This window comes from Thalia democratica, chromosome 8, assembly GCF_965202585.1.
Source record: "Thalia democratica chromosome 8, ktThaDemo2.hap1.1, whole genome shotgun sequence".
Lineage (NCBI taxonomy): Eukaryota > Metazoa > Chordata > Thaliacea > Salpida > Salpidae > Thalia > Thalia democratica.
This window is the reverse complement of record NC_139172.1, coordinates 18,294,796-18,315,409: the sequence shown is the minus strand read 5'-3', so window position 1 is coordinate 18,315,409 and position 20,614 is coordinate 18,294,796. Positions and strand designations below refer to the sequence as shown.

At 25.2% G+C, this 20,614-nt stretch overlaps 1 protein-coding gene across 1 annotated transcript; it reads left to right on the top strand.

Annotated features, from left to right (window-relative positions):
- The first annotated feature begins 7,348 nt into the window (after nucleotides 1-7,348).
- On the top strand, nucleotides 7,349-19,665 carry LOC145842165 (plasma alpha-L-fucosidase-like). The gene is made up of 9 exons (XM_082949562.1): nucleotides 7,349-7,521; nucleotides 8,655-8,826; nucleotides 9,119-9,248; nucleotides 11,350-11,560; nucleotides 11,823-12,003; nucleotides 12,588-12,664; nucleotides 16,759-16,882; nucleotides 17,822-18,026; nucleotides 19,023-19,665. The coding sequence occupies exons 1-9, from the start codon at nucleotides 7,385-7,387 to the stop codon at nucleotides 19,256-19,258; spliced, it is 1,473 nt and encodes a 490-aa protein (XP_082805688.1). The 5' UTR covers nucleotides 7,349-7,384; the 3' UTR covers nucleotides 19,259-19,665.
- Nucleotides 19,666-20,614: the final 949 nt, after the last annotated feature.

Sequence of the window (20,614 nt, the reverse complement as noted above, 5' to 3'; positions counted from 1 at the left end):
GCTAATCGAATGAATTTTGGTTTTTGCAATTTTCTTGCAAACTTTCAAGTACTTTATATTTATTTTTAAGATCTAAAAATTTTTCATAATGTTTTATTCAATTAATAATCTATAGGTGTTGGAATGTAGTAAAAGAAGAAGAAACTTGGCCACGCAACAAAGTTGTCATTCATTTGTGCAGTTCCCACATCATTAAGGCAATTACAAACAAACTAGGAAAGTTGACAGCTAATAACGAGTTAAGAGAGTTTTGCACATTTGTATTTGCCAGGATGATAGACTCAACGAGTAAAAAGGAATTGACCAAATTATTTACTAATTTGTGCATTTTGTTATTAAATGAAAATTTTGGGGATGATCAAAAGGTATGCATTATACATGAAATATGAATTTTTTTTTTTTTTAAATTAATATGATAAATTATTTGTTTTCTTAAAATATACCCGCTGTAGTTGTAAAAAACAATTAACATAAAACTACTAACTAAATGAAAATATAAATAATTTCAAGGCCGCGTTAGAATATCTCAACCGCAAGATTCGTAATAAAAAAAAGGACGAAGAAAAAAAAGACAAACTTAATGGAAATAATAAAAAACAAGAAGGAAAAGGATATGATGAGTTTTGGCTGCAATACGATCTAAAAGAGGAAGAAGCTTGTAAAACAATGGCAGAAAAATCACCTTTTGGAAAATTATTTATCAAAATATACGAATTTTTTTTAAATACTACAAGTAATGGCAAAGATCGTAATAAATACCATTTGCCTGGTTTTATAAGAACTCTTGTCGTATTTTATATGCCTCTGGTTCCCTTGTGGACAGGGATGCTTCTGTATTCAGATAAAAATCGCCAAACAAGGTAATTTTTTTATTAAGTAATGAAATAGTATATTCTATAACATATTTACGATTTTTCAGAGATACGAACACATACGCCGAGTTATGGTTTCGTATACTTAAACACCAAATACTTAAGAAAAAAACTCGGCTTAAACCAAGTGAATTTGTTAGGATTCTTTATGAAGATATGAAAGGAAGGTACGTCAATAAATAATACAAACTTGACATAAATAAAGTTTTATCATTATTAAAAAAACAGATATTTCATGTACATGATGAGAAACCAGATGGACTTTGTGGACCTTGAGGAGTGTACTGGGAGAGATGGAACTTTGACATTAGAGGAGGTTTGGAACCGAGCAAAACAACTACCAGATCAAAAAAACAAAAAACAAAGTTCTAAATACTTTGCTCCGCCCAAAAAACTTGAAATAACTTCAAAGGTTCACAGAATATGTTTTGGTATAGAAAAAAAAGTGTTAAAAGTTTGTTAACTCTTGTTGTTTTAGGTATCAGGCATTTCAAAGTTGATAGAGAAAGGTAAAGGTAAAAAATCAACAAATTACGACAAAAAAAAAACAAGTGATTTTGACTTACCAGTCACGAAAGAAAAGAATAAAAAACGAAAAAGTAGTAGCGTAATAACAACGTTTGTACGGAACAAACCTAAATATGCTGAACAACAAGTAAGTAAAACAATTATTTTAGTATTTTTCAAATATAAAATGAAACAACGGCAATCAATTTGTAGGTGTATTATTTGTGGGATACCGAACCACTTAGAAATGCATATACTATTGTTACACACGCAAGAAGGATTAATACAGGAGCTAGTACGTATATTACCCACTGGGACTTCTATACTCTGAACAGTAGATCAGTCGGAAAGCTTTCAAATAGTTTATGTTGTTTTTAACTAAGACTAAATAGTTTCTAGCAAAAATTAAACCAATTATAACTTTACACAGGTCATATGCGGTTACTTCTTAAATCTATTAAATATAACGAAAGCTAATGATATACTACTTTTGAATGACCAAAATCAAAGACTTGATTTGGAAAAGCTGTATAATGGAATGAAAGTACATCATAGTTTCATAAAAATTGTGAGTTATCATGTATATTATTTCTTAATACTAATACGTATTTGAAACAAAATGATAATATGTTCTCAGATTGTTGAAAGCGAGTCATTTTTTGGATTTTGTCATCTTAAAGCCAACAACCATTGGATTGCAGTAGTTAGTAATTTTTTGTACATAGAATCTAAAAGTTATTAATTTAAACCAACTATGAAAATTTTTGATATGATAAAAAATATGATACAAAATAATGAAAATTCATGATTAGCTTAAAAAGTTATTTAGTTGTAGTACAAATTTGTATACTAATACTTTGTATTCAGTGTTACTTGTTTAAAACTTGTTAAAGTCTAGTATAGTATCAAAGTAACTCACACTGCACAAGCTACTTTTTCAAAAAGGTAAGATAAAAAAGATTTAAATTAAAGTGAAGAAAGTTTACCACTCTTTTCAGCGAGTTTATACTTCAATTTTAATGAGTCAAGTTATTTTATTAGAGGCCATTTTTAAGGCATTATATCATTGAAAAAAGCTTTATCCGTCTTTAATCTGAGTAAAGTTTGATAACATCGTAGATTGGGTTTGGTGTAGTGTAATAGCTACAAAAAAAACTTGTTGAAAGGTTATATTTCTATAGTAAAAAGATTTTTTTTTTGAAAAAAAAGGATTGATTTATAGTTATATTAATGGTCAAGTTGTAAAGAAATAGTCTTGTTTTTTAGTTCAAAGTAAAAACGAATATCATTATTTTTGATTCATTGAAAGATTCAAAGGGTGAAATACAACAGTGCGAGACTTTTTTAAAATATATGAAGTAAGTTTTGTGTAGTAATTAGACTGATTAATGAATTTTAAATTTACTAATAGACATATATAATTTAATTTACGTTGTACTGCAGCTATTTAAAACTTCAAGTATTTGTTTCTTTATCAACAAAAATAGTTTTTTATTGTATGTAATGTGGTTATAATTTTAAAAAGAATTTTAAAAATTATTTTTTATAATAAAGTTGTACTAAGATTTAAATATAACAGTGACATGTTTCGTTTTGAAATATAATACTACTATTGTGTTACATGTAAAATATGTTACATTTTTTGTCTACTAACAATAGTTTAGTAGTTACGATTTCGTTTTGCGGTAATATTTTTTTTATGGTAGTTCTAAAATGTCTTTGTATTTAGAACGCACGTTAGAAAAAACGAAGAGTTGTTAAAAAAGGTGAACACTTTCAAAGCCGTATCGATAAAACATAACAAGCAAACAGACGGAATAAGCTGTGGAGTTTATGTCATTGAGGTATTACTGATAAAATTATTAAAATACTAGTAAAGAGATAAGTTTATGACTGCGTTTGATATATTTTGGTGAATTAATAAGCTTCGTTTAGTAATAACTAATCTTTTTAGGCTGGTGAAAAAATAATTGAATCTTATCCGTGGCTTCCCAAATCGATACAGCTAACAACTAATTGTACCGAATGTTATGAAAAAAGATTAAAAGTGGCAGCTAAGTTGATAAATGATGGAGGTAAATATAATCTTTACTACGACCGTTAAATGTATAAAACTGTTAACTTAGTTTTAATTATTAGCCCAACTAAGGTACTTAAATCGTCAAAAACAAAACTTATATGAGTTAATCTGGTTAAATTTTCAGTTATAAAAACGACTATCTGCTACATATGCATGCTCAAGACTCCACAACATACGAATTTAAAAGAAGATGATTATATATGGGTTAGTTCATTGTTTTATGTATAATATAGATTTTCGCTGTAATATACAAACTAATATAAAAACCTAATTGTTTAACGTATCCTATCTTAGGTACAATGCGATAATTGCCAAAAGTGGTATCATAGTTGCTGTATTGACAATTTGCCTAAAGATATAGAAAATGTGAATTGGAATTGCGCATCATGTTCTTACTTGGGGTATATTGATAATTCACACGAGGAAAGTATGTAGCCACTGCATTTACTTTTCTGTTTCTATTTTCTGTTCATTTATTTTAAGCTAGGTTTTAATATAATTCACTTTTTTTTCAATGTAAACAGGTTCATTTTTAAGTCTAATTATTTTTAGATAATTTTTCTTATTATTAGTTTAATAAATATCTAATTCAAGTGAAACAAAAAACAAAATCAATAAATAAAACAATAATATTGAACTTTATATATTACAAATAATTACTTAAGTTTAAAAGTAATTATATTGTCGTATATTTTTATCTAAACTTTACTTTTGTTTCGATATTTCTGCTTTCTGTACACAAAGTTCGATCTTCTTTTAAGCTTTATGTCTTAGCTGTTTTCTTTCATTCTTTTTAAAAAACTTCAACAAATTAATCTTTAATTTAACATTATATTCTTTTTACAAAACTATATTAATTCCAACCCAAAGCAAACTTGAATATGTTTTCTCAAGTGATTAACTCTATATAAGCGTTCATTTAAATTTGATTTCACCAAATAAAAATTCAATCGATTACCCTCAGTTGTTTGAGTAGTTTTTTTTTAAGTGTTTTTATAATTACTAAAAATCTTTAAATCGTCAAAAATACATCTAACCACAAGTTTAGACTCTGAAGAAGCCATAATTAAATTTTTAGATCTTAAAAATAAATATAAAGTACTTGAAAGTTTGCAAGAAAATTGCAAAAACCAAAATTCATTCGATTAGCCTACGCAAATCAGTTGTATGAGTTGTTTTTTTTTTTAAGTGTTTTTATAATTACTAAAAATCTTTAAATCGTCAAAAATACATCCTACCACAAGTTTAGACTCTGAAGAAGCCATAAGTAAATTTTTAGATCTTAAAAATAAATATAAAGTACTTGAAAGTTTGCAAGAAAATTGCAAAAACCAAAATTCATTCGATTAGCCTACGCAAATCAGTTGTATGAGTTGTTTTTTTTTTAAGTGTTTTTATAATTACTAAAAATCTTTAAATCGTCAAAAATACATCCTACCACAAGTTTAGACTCTGAAGAAGCCATAAGTAAATTTTTAGATCTTAAAAATAAATATAAAGTACTTGAAAGTTTGCAAGAAAATTTCAAAAACCAAAATTCACTCGATTAGCCTACGCAAATCAGTTGTATGAGTTGTTTTTTTTTTTAAGTGTTTTCATAATTACTAAAAATCTTTAAATCGTCAAAAATACATCCTACCACAAGTTTAGACTCTGAAGAAGCCATAAGTAAATTTTTAGATCTTAAAAATAAGATTAAAGTACTTGAAAGTTTGCAAGAAAATTGCAAAAACCAAATTTCATTCGATTAGCCTACGCAAATCAGTTGTATGAGTTGTTTTTTTTTTTAAGTGTTTTTATAATTACTAAAAATCTTTAAATCGTCAAAAATACATCCTACCACAAGTTTAGACTCTGAAGAAGCCATAAGTAAATTTTTAGATCTTAAAAATAAATAAAAAGTACTTAAACGTTTGCAAGAAAATTGCTCTAAAAAATTATGTAATACGCTTATATACTTATACTTTCATACTGCTAACTTCTTGTTAATTGATTGTTTGTAGAAAATTATAAAGTTTTCCAATTTGTTTGTCTTTAGCTATTTTTTTCTACAACAATCGAGACTTTACTTTTTTGTTTACTGTTTAAAACTTTCAATTATTGTACTGCTAAATGTAAAAAAATATCTATGCGTGTAGTAACTTAACGAAAGCATAATATCACACAAGGACGTATTTAGACTTTTTTGAATGGGGTAGCTATTTCTTTTTTGTTTAATAATATAGTATTTTTTGTAGTAGCTTTTGATAGACTTTTGATAGAATACACTTTTTGAATAGACATTTACATTTCCTATGATTAAAGCAAAGTATTAACAAAATATTCATATAAGTCATTTATAGTTTGAATAGACAAAAATAATTAACAATGCTACTGGTACTGACATTTGTTTTGTTCAAAATCTCTTGAAAACTTTTCTTCTAGTGTTGCCTGTCATTTGGGTCTAGAAGACACTTATTGTTGTTGGCAAGTTATTATCTAAATATTTTGAAAGTTTTTAAAGGCCGGTTGTAGCTTTTCATTGTTGCATTTACTAACAACTGCTAGCATTTCTGCTGAAGACAGTTCTGCTTCTAAAAAGAAGTTCTGCAATTAAAGAAAACCTTATCAAAAATATTACGAGTTGAATTTATAGGCTAAGTCTTTAAGCGTGAGTTAGAAGTTAGATTTTCCTTACATACCATGTTTGCACCACAGGGTATTTTATAAACTATAAATGCAATAGTACAAGCTTTATGGTAAACTTTTTCCAAGTTTTATGATTATAATGAATGTTTTAAGAATTCCTTCAAAACTGTAGAGAATTTATTCTCTTTTGTTTAATTTTCTTAACTAAATTAAGTAGAAAAAATTTAACTAAAGTTTTAAATTACTACAAAATTAAGTTGTTACAACTAAAAGTATTGTAAATGTTTTATTTATCCTACAACAAAGCATCAACAAACTGATTAAAAGTATTTTCCTCTTTGAAAAATTTATATAAAAATAGTTTACCACAGATGTTCTTGTGCTAAGACTTTATTTCAACTGAGTTGAAATAAAGTCTTAGCACAAGAACATCTGTGGTATACATTCCGATAAGCTTAGCTTATCAGGATCTCCAGGATTTAACGCCTTATAACGTTACATCTTATAAAAATAGTTTATATAGATTATATTTTGAACATAGAACGTTCATTTATGCATTAATCATACAATTTGTTTGTTGATGTTTTTTTGCAGCTTTAACAGATACTTACTAGGGGATTTGCGCTTCATGATTTTATCATACTTTGTGGTTTAAAGTGTTAAGATTTTAACTTTATGAGTGTATACCAAATGATGTGTCACCAAGGTTTTTTTTTAGATAAATAGATAGTTTCTTATTCAAGTTTATATTTTGGTTACTTAAAAACTAATTTTAAAGCAGCAGGTAGAATTACAGTTGATGATAGCTTACTTGCTTGACCTTCAAAAAATGTTTGCTGTTGTAGAGGGTAAAATGAGGCTAATGTTTATCTACCATATTTTTTTTATAATTTTTAAAACTATGTGGGCTATACTTACCATTAGCCCAAAAGAAAAATTTTAACATTTACTTTTGTTAATTAATTTAATCCAAAATTAAATAATCCTGCTCTTAATCTAGATAGAATATTTCTGAAGATATAGAACCTAAAATCAACCAAATAAAAAGTAAATAAATAAATAAAATAACCAATACTATTTGATTTTTTTTTCTTAAAATAGAAACATTTAATTCATTAGTACATAAATACTTTAAAAACATTGTGAAATAGCAAAATTTTAAGTTTAACTAACCCTAAATTAATATTTATAGTGCATTAACAAAAAACTTTTAGATGAAGAAGAAAATACTAATTTACAGTAAAAAAATCTTTTCAGAAATGGTCAAAAATTAAATAAGTATATACATAAAAGAAATATGAAGTTATTACTTGGTATTTTACTTGTTTACTTAGCAAGTTCAGTCTTTGGAATCAATATTTTGTCCAAAGACTCAAAAGTTTTAAGTATGAAGAAAAATCCTTACAAAGCTCAAGAGTTTGAATTAAAATCAAAGTGAATTTTTGTTTACTGTTATTTTAAAGGTTAAGGGCATTGGAGATAAAGCAATTTTTTATTATTTTGATCTTGTTTTAAAGATCTTTGACTTATCTAATAGTTGCTTTTTACCATTTTGTTAAGTTTAAATTAATGTTTAAGATATGAGAGTACAAAGTTGGAAAGTCTGATAGGTTTCTTATTGAAGGACCAAAGCAAAAAAGCAAAAAAAAGATTATTTCATTAAAAATCTATCTTCTCCTACCGTTTTTATGCAATCTTTCTGATTTTTTTTTTAGTTTAATCTTAACTAAATTATAAGCATTTCAAATGCAGGATTTTTAAAAGTTTTGAGTAAAATATTTTTATAAAAAAAAAAAACTGATTATTTTTTTTATTTTCATCATAAAGTTCTTAAATTTCAGTTTCATATTTAATCAGTTTTTAGTTAAGATTAAAAAAATTCAAAATAATTTTTGAGATATAGCTGGTCAAAGTCAGAGGCAACAATAGTTTCCTTATGGGAGGAGCAAACTAAAACGGCAAATAACTAGAAATTACTAAAAATCAATCTTCTATGTTTTTTGAGATAACTACCTCAAATTTTCAGGAAACGTTCCTTGCAATATTTAGAAAATTCTGTCTGAACAAAATTTAAAAGAGCTAAAAAATGAAACTTTTATAAATAAAAAAAAAACTGTTTGTTGTTTATTTTTTATATAATTTTTTTTTTTACATTCGTTCCAACAGAATTTTCTAAATATATTAAGGAACACTTCCTGAAATTTTGAGGTAGTTATTTCAAAAAACGTAGGAGAAGATAGATTTTCAGTGAAATAGTCTATTTTTGCCGTTTTAGTTTGTGCCTCCCATAAGGAACCTATTGTCGCCTCCAACTTTAACCTACTATATCTAAAAAAATATTCTGAGTTTTTTAGTCTGTGAGAAGCATCGTGTAGCTTAGTAAAAACATTATAAAATAATATCAAATTGTAAAAAAGTGTTTACCCCCCTATGCCCTTTATAAAGTTTATTTTATAAAGATTTTTATTACTGTGTTCACTTTTCAAATAATCTTTTGTTTTGAATAATCAAAACTTTTCTGAAATGTTTTATTATAAATTAAATTTTTTAATGCATATTACATACAGGAAAGAAAACACCAAAGTAGTTCAAAATAAAAAATATCAGCCAACTTGGGAGTCAATTGATTCTAGACCATTGCCTTCATGGTATGATGAAGCAAAATTTGGTATTTTCATTCATTGGGGTGTTTTCTCTGTTCCAAGTTTTGTCAGTGAATGGTTTTGGTGGTACTGGAAGGTTTATTATTTTCTCTTTAAAACATAACTAGTTATTTATACTATGTGTTTAAGTTTTACTACCAGCAAAAATTAGAAAACTAACTGTTGTGTAACACATTGATACTATATATCTACTTTTATACATTTGTGTACTATACATATTGTTTTTTAAACTTGGGTAAATTTGTCACTGTATTTGTATCCTAAGCAAGGATAAAACTGCATATGAACATGTAATAACTAATTTTAACAGTAGTTTTTAACAAAATATTAGCTTAAATATATTTATTTTATTTTTTAGTTACTTTCAGGGATTAGAAAGACCAGATGTAGTAGAATTTATGAATAAAAACTATCCTCCAAACTTTTCTTATGCTGACTTTGCAAGCCAGTTTACTGCTGAATTCTTTGATGCTGATCAGTGGGCACAAATTTTTAAAGGTTTTAGTTTTTAAACTGATTGATGACCTAGTATATTATTCTGAATAATTACAGTATTGTAATTATATTGTATACAGTTTATGAAAAAGGTTAATAATTTATTTAACTTTTTTAATACTTGCAAAATTTAATTCAAAAATTTTCATAACTTAAGACTGTTTTGTAAAAAATGAGACTACAAAGAAAGTCAAGTTTATCATTTTTAAATTGCTTGATTTAGATTGCTTAGCCAATTAAAAAATTAAGAACAAACTCAGAAAGAAGAAAACATAGTTTATCAAAAAGTAAAATGATACTGTTTAATTTTTTGATAATTCTTAATTAAGTAAGTTAAAAACGTTTTTAAATGAATTAAATTACCAAGTTGAGTTTAAGTTAAGTTGCCAATGTAAGATAGTTTCAGTTAGTTAGGAAAATCTGGTAAACTTAGCCAAATAAAACTGGTATGAACTTCTTAAAGGTTTTTTGAGAAAATTAGGCTAGTTTTTTTTGTCAAAGTCAAAAAAAATGATTTTATTAAGCTGTTAAGGCCATAGGGGGGTCCACTTTGTTTTTTACAACTTGATCTTATTTTGTAGAATTTAATCTGAGCTATCAGACACTTTTAACCGCTTAAAAAATCTCAAAGTAACTTTTGAGATATAAGCGATCAAAGAAAGGGCGTTCAATAGGTTCCTTATAGAAGGCAAAAACTAGAAATGCGAAAAAAGACTATTTCACTAAAAATCTATGTCCTCCTTCATTTTTTGAGTAATCTTTCTCAAATTTTTACAGAATGTGTATCATTAAACTTTAAAGAGATCTAGTGTAGGAACTTTTTTAATTTTAGTAAAAAAAAAATTATTGTCAAAAAACTACCCTTTTTTTTAGTTTTTTGTGGATAAAATTTTTATTTTTCAAAATTTCAAAAATTCCAACATTCAGATTCTTCAAAATATTAAAAGGAACATTTCCTGAAAATTTGAAGTGGATTGCTTGAAAAATGAAGGAGGAGATAGATTTTTAGTGGATTTTAAAGTTTCGAGAAAATTGACCCCAAAAAATTTGCGGTCCATACGTTTATATTGGAAAGTTTTTACAAAAATTAAATATCTCAAAAGTCAAATGATATTTTTGAATTCTATAAAAACTGGCTTGTAGTTTGTACTTAAAGCTTTCATATAAAAGCCAAAGTTAATTTTTGTAAAAAAAAATGTTTGACCCCCCTATGGCCTTAATATTTTATAATCTTATATTTAAAACAATTTAAATTAATATTATTTTTGTATAGTTTATTTCATGTAAAACTTTTGTTTTGGGTTTAGATTTATTTAAAATAATTTTTTTTTTATCAGTGCAAAATATAAAGTTTATGATGGTATAATGAATACTTTATATTTAAAAAAAAGGTATAATGTGATAAAAATGAATTAGCAAGATAAGAGTTTAATAAGTTAAAATATAAAAAACTGAAGTGTAATGATATAAAACAAACACTGGTTTACAAATGTGTCAAAACTAATATTTTTTTGGCGTGAACTTAGTACATTTACAAAAACTTTAAGTAACATAGCATTATAATATATGTTAGGTTTTATAACACACTTACTGTAAATTTCAAAATTTATGTTGCTTTTTGATACAATATTGCAGTATCTTTTAATGTGTAATCTACCTATTTAGTAAGCCTATAAACATATCAATGTAAACTTAGTTTAAGTTTGATAAACAAATACCTGAACTTAAAAGATAGTTTTATTGTGTTGTTGAAATCTTTCTTATGTAGGTAGTTGTTGTCAAAAAACTTATTTACCGGTTTTAAGAATTATTTAATTTTTATTTTTGAAATTTTTAGTTTGTACAGGATGTTAATCTATTACTCCTAAGAAAAAATCTTTAAACATCTCACATCTTTACTTACTAATTTTATTACTTATATGTTCTTACCTTGTTCTTTGTGTCTATAATTTATATCTAAAATGATTTTATAAATCTGTATTTTTTTGATAGATAATATTAATCTACTGAAGTAATGCTTTTATATTAAAAAAGAAAATTAAATACTTAAAAGTAAAATTTATCCTTGTGTTGTTCAATTTCAAAATAAGTGATCTAAATACAGAATCAGGTGCACAGTATGTAGTTCTTACATCCAAGCATCACGAAGGCTTTACAAATTGGCCTTCTTCTAATTCTTGGAATTGGAACTCTATGGATGTTGGACCTCATAGAGATTTGGTTGGAGAGCTTCGAGACTCAATAAGGAATAATACCAACATTAAGTTTGGTTTGTATCACTCCTTGTTTGAGTGGTTTAACCCTCTGTATAATGAGTAAGTTTTTGTACATGTAAATTTATTCTGCTAAAATAATTTGTCTATTATATGGCCTACTAATATTGAAAAAGCTATGACCACTGCTTTAAAATAAAAAAGATTTAAATAAACAATGGATTCTAAAAAAAAATTACAAAACAAGTTGTTTAAAACAATTTTTAAGTTTATTTTGTCATTGTCTTAAGTACTCCCTAAATAGTATAGTTTTTATAATCGTTTTGTATTATTTTAAGTTATATATTAATAATCAATAATAAAGGGATAAGTCGAATGGTTTCAACACAACATCATATGTGACAACAAAGACCATGCCAGAATTATACGATTTAGTTACCAAATACGAGCCTGATGTTTTGTGGTCTGATGGTGATCCAGCTCCAGTTGAATATTGGAATTCAACCGGGTTCCTTGCCTGGCTCTACAATGAATCACCAGTGAAAGTAAATTGAAAGATTTATTTTCCTTTTATTTAATTACTCTAGTTTTTTTATACTTGGATAGTAAATGATTTTTTAAGCTTTGTGAGAAAAACTAAAGGTTTGTTATCGAATGTAGATTGATATAATAAGTTTCATCTATTCATGTTTTTTTAAAAAGTTTTGCTGTTTTAATTTTTTAAATTTTTATGTATTGAAGATTTTGTTTAAGAAATAATATATAAAATCCTTAAATATGTTAAAGTCTCGTCAAAATTTGGCTGGAATAGTTTTGTGTGACTTTGCTTCGAGATAATTCTAATAAAGAGTTTATAGTTATATTTTTTATTTAATAAATTTCATTGCCTAAACCACTGAGGTCAAATTTTAAATGTTTAATTTTTTACCAAATCTTTAAAAAAAATAATTATTTTAATAGCAATACTTGTTACCTCTAAAAATTAAACTTAGTATAGTCAGATGCTTTGAATATTCTTTTTATAAAGTAATATGTTTTTTGAGTTATTTATACCTTTTAAACTTCTAGATGTAAGCTTGTTATTACTTTATACAAAAACAATTAATAAAAAAGTCTTGTTTTCACATAGGACATGGTAGTGACAAATGATAGATGGGGTCAAGGCACTGCATGTAAACATGGTGGATATTATACTTGCCAAGACAGGTTGTTTTTTACTTATGTATGAATTTTATAATAAAACATTAGATTAAGAATAATTGTTTCATGTATCTAACTAGTTTGACTTGTTTTTAGTTTAAACTAGTAAACTAACACTATTTAAATTATGTAAATTTATTTTGAGTATATTTTTAAATAGTTTTTTACAGTTTTATTTATTCATTGGAATCTGAAAACTTAACATAACTTAACAAAACATAAATGTGTAAGAAGCTTTTGCAAATAGTTATTTATAAGATTCTTCTATTTCTATTTTCTTTCTTCTATCTTTTATTAGATAACATACACACGACAATATAAATTATTTGAAGGATGTTTGTTTTATATGGTTCACTTTTACTATAAATTATACTATGCTTTTACACTGTTTGTTATTTTTAGTGCATTAAGTAGTATTTAAAATTCTTTACAACAGTAAAATTTAATTTAACTATTAATATGATAAAACTGTTTTATGCAGTAACAAAATTTAGTATAAATTATAATAGAAATTTGTTAATTTTTTTTTTGATTTTAAAACTTACTAAGAAACCAGCGTATTAAATGTGGTTATTATAATCGAAATACTTTAAGGGATTTATGAGTACTTATATTAATAATATAAAAGTAATTTTAAATTGTACTAAAAAATTAAAATATATAAATATGTCTCAATAAAAGTTTATATTAAATTTATGATAAAGAAGTAAAATAAACTTCGAAAAATATATATATAATTAAAATTTTGTATACTTTTTTAAACCGATAAATACTGTTTTATTTAATTTAATTTATGAAACATAAGAGATTTTTTTATTATGATATATCTTACAGATTAATAATTGATTATGAAATTTGTAAAAAGAGTAAATTTTTATAATTTTTCTGTAAATTAGGTTTTAAAGCAGGGGTCGGCAAATTGCGGCCCGCGGGCCAAATGCGGTCCTCAAAGTCGAAATCTGCGGCCCGTGAGCTTCTTTTCAGCCAAAAATATAAATTTAAAAGACAATAAAAATTATATTTTTGTAATAAAAACTTACAGTTAGGTTCTTAATTCAACAAATTCTCGTTTTTAGTGCTCTAATATTGCTTAATTTATTGTATTTTTGATCTTAAAAAATATTTTTCTACTGATTACTTGAAGTTTTTTTGAATAAATGTGGCCCTCAAAGGTTTTTTTTCTAAATAATGCGGCCCGCGAGCAATTTTTTCTAAGAAAATTTTCCCGCCCATTACATTAGGCTGCCGACCCATGTTTTAGAGCAAGGATAAATAATATTTTCGATATAAAATTCTAAATTTTTTTAAAAGATGACACTACAAAATTGAACAAAATATATAAAAAAATTTTTGTTCACAAAGAGTAAATAATATTATGTTTTTTAAAAATGTTAAAATAAGAGAATTATTTGTATTATATGATTGTATTAAGCTAGAATATTTATATCTTTCATTTCTTCTAAAATAAATAACTTCAACCGACTTTAATAAACTATTTTTCATAAATTTTTTTGATAGTGTTATTCTTGATTTTATGAACGCTTCTCAATACCTTGTATGCTTGATTTTTTGTTTATTTTAAAGTCATTTTTGTAATAAGATGTAACAAAAAAGCAAAAAAAAGATTAGTTAGTGTATAAGTCGCTAAATTTTGAGCCTAAAGTTATAGAAGATATGATATGTTATGCGAAAATTTTTGGTGCAGTTGCTAGCATGTGTTATAAATGCTTCATTTCTGTTATTGAATTATGATTAGCAGGTTTTCGTATCAACTTAATTTATGTAAACATTTTCTTAGTTAGTATTAAACATATAAATTTTTGTTTACTCATCTTAAGTTCAACTAAGTTTGTTAGAATAGCTTTGACAGGAGAATATTATAATGTATTTTAGTTAATAATTTTTTATTAGCTTATGCTATAACTTGAAAATAAACAAGTAAAAACAAGCATTTGTTTGTATTAAAACTTATTAAACGAATCAATAATTTTAAGTTTATTTGCAAAACTATAGTTTTATAGTGGTACTACCATCAGTGCTCGTCAGTTACAATAAACTTAAAAAACCACTACAAACGGCTATGTTTATTTTAAAAATTAATAACTAATTAGGTATGTTAATTGTTTTTAAGTAAAGTTAATTATTTTGCTTTTGACTAATGAATTAGTGAGTGACGTAAACAAAATTTTATGATAAAAACCTATTGTATGAAGACTTTAACGGGAAAAAAACATTGTAAATTAACAAAAAAAAAATTGATACAGATACATAAAAATAAGCACATCTGACATTACAAATTATGTAGAGCTTTTTGTTTATGCTTCTTCCAGTTCTTAAGTAACTATTTTACCTGATGTCAACAGGTTTTATGAGTTATTAAAATTTTTCAAAAATAAAAGATACAAAAATTAATTTTTAGTCTTTGAATCAAAATATTTTTTAAGCTTTTGTTTATATATCATTATTTTGAAAACTAAAATACTTCAAAATATATTTTAAGTTTTTTTTCATTGTACAAAATAACGATTTAAATGTAAATAGTTGTTTTATATTTTACAATGTGTCGTTGAATATTTAGATCAATAGAAAATGGATTGTAAAAAACATACTTATAAAAAAGCCGTACACTAGTACTACAGAACCTAAGTCTGGACTTTCTTTTGCCGTGATACAATTTTAGGTTTGATCATACCGATTCGATCATGAGACTACAAGCACTTGGTAAACTGAGACCCATATTTCGTTCTAATTGAAAATCGTCAGTCAGCTGCAACCAAAAACCTGCAGTCGTCAATCTACAAATAGTTTATCATGTTTTACCACTGCAGATTTCACTGCAGTTTACTTACAAAACGTTTGTAGATTGACGAATGTAGCTTTTTTGGATGTAGCTACTGACGAGTTTCAATAAAAATTTAACCTCGGTCTCAGTCTATTGAAGGCTTGTGTTCTGATGATCGAATTAGAATAATTTAAACGAAGAATATATTTTAAAAATTCATAATGATTACAACATGAGAGATGCATAAATTTTTTAATAACTTCGATTTTTTAAGATCATTGTACTTATCTAGTAATTAACAGATGTTTCCGTAAAAACCATAAAAATAGGTATTTAGCAGTAATGTATTTAGCATTACTATTCCTAATATTCTCTATTCTGTATAAAACTTTTATTGGGAAAAAAACAAAACTTATATATTTGAAAAAGTGATTGTATAAACTTAATACACTATAAGAATTATAAGTTAAAATTAATTATTATGTTATTAAATATCAGTAGTTAAGACTCGTTTTATTTTGTTTAAAGAAATAATGTATAAGCTGCTAATAAAAACAAGAAAAGTATGTTTTTTTTTTATAACTTTTATTATAACCTTTACTGTAAAGTACTTATCTTGTGTTTACCAAATGTATAAGTAAATGTTTCTGATTTTATAAATTCTGATTATTGTAAGTAATATTGTTAATTGTAAATATTACAAATATATTAGAGTATTATTATTATTAGATGCTGAAAACAGCTTTTATTTGTTAGTGGGTCCTCTTGCAAAAAATTAGCTCACAAGAAAACTAAAGTAAATTTTTATGTACACAATGTATATGTAAAAATTACAGCTACCGATTTATAATTTAATATAAACAATTATATTTAATAAGTTTTAAAACTAAATAAATCAAAAGTAAAAAGTTTTTTAATAATTTTTTTGATGTACTGTTTTAAGACTATCTCTAAAGTAAGTTTTAATCATTTTAGAACAAGCAAAAGTAATTTCTGAGCATCTAGTTTTTCTTGTTTGTTTTGGAATGTTATTTGCTTGAACTTTATGATAGTTTTATATTTATTATAAGTTTTTTTTTTTTTTTTGGTTTAGTTTTTGCTTAAAAACACTTTTGTGTTACTTTTACGTACAAATTTTATTGAAGTTAATATCTAATTGATTTTTTTTCTTTTTTGCATTTTAGCATTAGCAGTTTTGTAATAACTTAAAAATGTATATTATCTACGTGTATTTCATTGTGGATTCAAGTAGTTTTAAGAATTTTATATATATGTTGTGAACTACCTAAAGTAAATTAAGTAAATATATAATTTTAAGGTACAATCCAGGAAAATTAGTGAATCATAAGTGGGAGAATTGCATGACTATTGACAAGAAGTCTTGGGGATACAGAAGAAATGCTAAGCTTGAAGACTACTTGACTATCGAGGAACTTATTGAGGTTTTGGATTTCAAAACTAATTCAACATGTTATTTATTTAACAATTAACTTTAATTATTAAAGCATATTTTTATAATCAACAATTATTTTTAATTTATGTTAAAGTTTTGATTTCTAAGAAAAAAGTTCTACGTATTTTAGTACTCATTAGTTGTTTAACTTTCATGTTAAAATTGAAATAAGTGTTTCTATTTTATAATAAAAATAATTTCATTTGAAGTTTTGGTAAAGCTTAAATCAAATAGCATACAATTTTATAACCAATGTTAGTAACAATGTATGTTTTTTAACCTGTGGCAAACTATACTATACTACTTTTAATTCTTTTAAGACAAAATTTAAGTTAATTTTTATCTGAAAAAACAAGGTAAAAAGAATTATAAAGCAACTTTATGAATTTTGGAATACTTATTTTTATTTTAAAGACTAATAATATTTTTTTATTTTAGTTAAAAAGAAGTATCTATATAATGTCTTTTTGAAAAGCTTTTTAAATGTTTTGCTTATTAAAATATATTGTTTTATAGACCATGTAGGTTTCAAAATTTTGATAATGATCAAGTTTCAAAGGTTAAAAAATATTTTATACCTGGTTTTCTTTAAAATATACTGTGTTACTTATTTAGTTGAACTATAAGTTACCGTAAATTTTATACTTTAAAAAGCTTCAAAATGAAGTTATTTAATACATGATTGTAAAATTTTTTATTGTGATTAGAACAATTAACATAGTAATTGGATTTAGTGATAAATTACAGTTTCTGATATATACTTAAAATTTACGCCAAAATATTTATACAAGTAAAAACACGACAAACAAAATGTTGATGAATTACGAATATAAATATGTTAAAAGAGTTTTTTATAGAAATCTGCAACTTAAAATAAAACTTTTAAATATAGTGAACTTCTTAATTATTATATTCAAAAACATTGCAGGTGCTAGCAACAACGATCAGCTGCGGTGGCAACCTGCTTATGAATGTCGGACCCACAAAGGAAGGCACAATCCCCAACATTTTCCAACAAAAACTGCAACAGATGGGAGTGTGGCTGGCTGTCAATGGGGAGGCTGTGTATGGGAGTGTGCCGTGGAAAATTTCACAACATGACTCACTCAATACCGATGTTTGGTACACTGCAGGTTATATCACTATGTTTTAAACTTTGGTTTTGTTATTTATCTATTTTTATCAATTTTTAAAAGAGTTGGAAATAACTTAAAATGCCGAAATAAGTTATATTTTATTCAGTATAAAAAAGAAAAATTTAAAGGTAAACATAAGTAAGTTATAATTAAACACTACTAATTAAAAAAAATACAAGTATATATTTTTTTACAATTTTATAGAACTTTTTTTTTCAAACTTACTGTACAACGCAATGTATGTTTTTATTATTTTTATAGATTTTATTTTTACTCTTAAAAGAACACAAGTATTAGGTACACAGTGGGAAGTTTCATCATTTTATAAATCTGATTAAAAAAAATGTTTCTTATAAGTATATATTCAATTTAATATATTTAATTATTTAGTATTGTGAAAATTATTAGTATCCATCCTTTTGACTGTGCACTATAAAAATAACTTTTGACTGATATGAAAAAGTATATTGAGTCATTAATTAAATTCCTTTCAGCGATATACCCTCAGTTGCATTTAAGGTAGAAGTTACTCAGTTTTCTCAATTTAATAAACTTTGAAACTAAATATTCGTTTGGAATTTGTTTAGTAGTTAAAAACAACAAGTAAATGAGAAAAGAATACGTTCGAGTCATGAAAAGCAACTCCCTTAGCCTTGATTAAACAGTATTTTATTTTATCTAGAGAGCCGTCATTAAAAATAAATAATGTAAACTGGATTTAAAAATAATTAAGTAATAAAACAACTATTTCTTCCTAAACTTTAATCACGTGATTTCGATTCTTAATAGACAATTATTAAATGAAGTCACTTAATTCTATGTAAATTATTTCATCATACTAAACGAATGTTTTTTTTTTCGACGGACTTTACTAGTCCGAAAATTTCTGATAGTATGTCGTACTAAGACACTTTTTTTGATAAAGTAATTAAAAAGCTCGTAATTAGTAACACGTTAAAAACAAATTAAAAATAAATTATTATTATTCAACAGCAAAGGACAACTCAACAGTGTATGCGTTCCTGCTGAAGTGGCCCGAAGACAACCAGTTTGCACTCGTAGATGTACAGCAAAGTGTCCAAGCTGCAACAAAAGTGTCTATGTTGGGCACTGACGCGGAGGTCAATTGGTCCAAGAAGGATGATTCGGTCCAAATAATCATGCCGCAGATCGATCCTGCACAACTTAAATGGGCTTGGGTGTTCAAGTTCACCAATATGAAGTTTTAAAACTGATAATTTACGAATTATAACTTTCTTAGCTTGTTTCAACTTTAAAGGCTTTTTATATTTTGTAATTTTAATCAATCAAAAAACAGTGTTTTAATGGCTAGTTTTATCATAATCTATTGCAACTTAAAGTAATCACTTTTACCTAATATAAATAAAATGTTTAATTTTTGCTTAAAAATTACTAATATTCCTTAAAAGAGCTGCAATAAAAACAAATGTAGTTTTTGAAATTACATATGAAATTTTCTCATACTAAAATCATATTGAAATATGCAGTTAGTCTATTATGTTCTATGATTTTTAATATTTGTAAATAAATTAATTTTTATTTGTATGTGAATTTAATGAAGGTTTATAAATTTCTATTGATGGCAATATTGTTAACCCGTGAGCAATAACAGTACATTGCTCAATAATTTTGCTTACAATTTTTATACTTTTATGTCGAATTGTTTTTAATTATATCAAACTGTATGAATAAAATTATTTTGAATTTGCTGCTTTTATAGAATATATTCTCCAATTACTATATTTTGATAATAAGATAATTTAAAGAATTTTTGTAGTTGTTTTCCTAGTCACTTTATATTAAACTTGTTTTACTACAAAATGAATTTGTAACATAACTGTTGCTTTTTAATTTATTAAGCAAGACTACTTTATAAAAATTGACAAGTTTATGCAAATATAAGTTTTTCAAATGAAATTTTTAATCAAATAGCTGTACTAACTATTATTTTATTTTAGTTATTTAATTGAAATAAGAAAAGTTGAGATTACTATCATTATTTAGTATTTGGTATTTATTTATGTTGTATTCGAAAGAGTGTTTCTTAAGATAAAATAAGCTGTCTTTTATTTTTGAATCTTTTGTTTTATTATAAAGAAGTTTGTATATGTTTTTAGTTTAGTTAAACACAAAACAAAATTTGAAATAATTACGTTAATTTTTTGAAATAACCAACAATGAAAGTACGATAATCTAGAACCAGGGGCGTAGCGTGGGGAGGGACGCTGGCGCATGCGTGCTACCCAAAAAAAAAAAAAAAAAGAAGTAAAAAAAAATGTAATATCTTTATTCTTTATTGTTTATTTTTTCTGATTAATTTGCCGTTTTTCAACTAAGTTTTTCTAGTATTTGAAAAGTAAAACGAAATTTCAATACTAATTAGTGACAAGTTAGGGAAATTACCCAGTATACTGATTCGGTGCGTGATTTCAAATGTGCACCAATGTTGATGCAAAACTCCATAAGGAAAAAATTTATAACATCAATAACTTCATAAGAATTTACACTCAAGCAGTACGCAACCAGTTAGTGCACCGCAGTAGTATAACCTTATGAGAGAATTT